Raw genomic sequence first — 1,929 nt, 5'->3', positions numbered from 1 at the left:
ACACACACACACACACACACACACACACACACACACACACACACACATATATATACAGTGTGTATATATAGAGATAGTCATACACATTTATTTATTTATATATATATACACACACACACACACACACACTGTAAAGACACTACCTTACTGTGACCTCGTTGGCAGAAAATGTGTATTTTCAGGTCTATTTGCAACTAAAGCGGTGTATCATCTCAAGGCCTGCCGATATATAAATCACTATTTGCCGTGTGTTGCAGTGTTTCTAGGGCTGCAGCTAACGATTAATAGCATTGTCGATTGATCCGTTGATTATTTCCTTGATTAGTTGATCAGTCTTTGGTCTATTAAATGGGAGAAATTGTGAAAAATCTGTGTTTCCCAAATCCCAAGATGACGTCCTCATATGTCTCTTTTTGTCCACAACTCACAGTTATTCAGTTTACCGTCACAGATGAGTAAAGAAACCGCATAATATTCTCACTTTAAGATGCTGGAAATGTGTAAATTTATTCTTAAATCTTTTTCAAACCGATTAATCGATTATTGAACTAGTTGCCGATTAATTCGATAGTTGACAACTAATTGATTAATCGATTAATCGTTGCATCAGAGTGTGTCAAAAAAATATAACATAGCACACCAAGATACCTTGTTGTCAACGGCAGTTCTGATCATATAGTCGAATGCTTACCAACCACCAGAAGGCTGCCAGATTATTTTTACTAAGGATTATTGGAAAACATATTTCAGTTCAAACTGACAGAAAACAGAGAAAAGCATTAATCAAATACCAAAATGTGCATTTTCTATCAATTGACTTATAGATTAATCGATTAATTGAATGCGTATCTGAATAAATCTCTGACATTTTGAGCAGACACAACGGTGTGCAAAATCATCACACATTTTATTTCTGTTTGCTTGTTGTTGTTTTTTTTCCACCATCAGTTGGCAGATTCCGAAATCTTTCCCTCCCAAGAAAAAGGAGAAGGAGGAGGGAGAGGTTGTGGATAGAGAGAAAAAGAAGACGACCGGTGCAGACTTGAAAGCACCACAGCTGGAGGTGGAGGTAAAGGTGGACGGAGAGGAGGAGCTTCGCTCTCACACCGCAGTTTCTTGGGATCAACCTAGAAGGTTAGTGAATCACTAACAACCTCCATTAGATTTCATTCAGATTTTTCCATTTTCTCCCTTTTTATTTCTCTATTCCATGATGCCCTTTTATCCTCTCTCTGCCAGAGAAGGCTGAGCAGAATCTCAGCACGCTCAGGTTATGTTTCACAGCAGGGGCAGAGCAGCACAGCGCGGACTCAACACGCTCATATTTCTTAAGGCCCAGAGAAACCGACTACTCTCACAACCCGTATTTATCACGTTTTACGGCCCCGTCACGCTCGGATAAATCCCATAAGCCACGCTGCATGCAAAGACCAGCTTTTGTGTGCCTCTCCCCGGCAGGTATAATATTCTATTGTTTTGACTTAATCTTTGAAAGTCTATCCGCGGCCCTAAGCAGCGGATAGAGCCTGAAAGAAGCAATAAAAGAAGAAGAAAAAAAAGCACACCCACTGGATTAATCCTCCTTCTTGTGCATTTTTGCAGTAATGTTTCAAACCAAGTAGGTCCACATCAGACATACACGAGGACGTGCATTCATCACCACCTTTACCCGTACTGTGAGATGGATTTTCAGCTCTGCAATACCCCGGTCTGTGTTCCAGCGTGCGGCTGACTCGAGCTCCCGGCCAGTCCCTGGGCATCAGCATAATGGGAGGCAGAGGCATGGGCCGGAGACTGAGCACCGGAGAGATGATGAGGGGAGTCTTCGTCAAGCACATCAGCCCCGACAGCCCGGCAGCACATAATGGCACCCTCCGGAACGGAGACAGGATACTAGAGGTGTGTGTGTGTGTGTGTGTTTATGCCTTA

General features: G+C 42.4%; 1 protein-coding gene across 2 annotated transcripts in view; it reads left to right on the top strand.

The window, feature by feature from the left end:
* LOC116396928 (multiple PDZ domain protein) overlaps window positions 1-1,929 on the top strand; it is a 38,307-nt gene that overhangs the window by 22,244 nt on the left and 14,134 nt on the right. For both annotated transcript variants that reach the window (XM_031871967.1, XM_031871966.1), the window contains exons 22-23: window positions 949-1,134; window positions 1,722-1,899. In XM_031871967.1, coding sequence (XP_031727827.1) covers window positions 949-1,134; window positions 1,722-1,899 — 364 coding nt within the window. The remainder of the gene's footprint in view (window positions 1-948; window positions 1,135-1,721; window positions 1,900-1,929) is intronic.

Source organism: Anarrhichthys ocellatus, unplaced genomic scaffold, assembly GCF_004355925.1.
Source record: "Anarrhichthys ocellatus isolate YVR2014 unplaced genomic scaffold, GSC_Weel_1.0 scaffold61, whole genome shotgun sequence".
Lineage (NCBI taxonomy): Eukaryota > Metazoa > Chordata > Actinopteri > Perciformes > Anarhichadidae > Anarrhichthys > Anarrhichthys ocellatus.
Note: the sequence above shows the minus strand (reverse complement) of the source record. Positions and strands in the feature narration are given on the sequence as shown.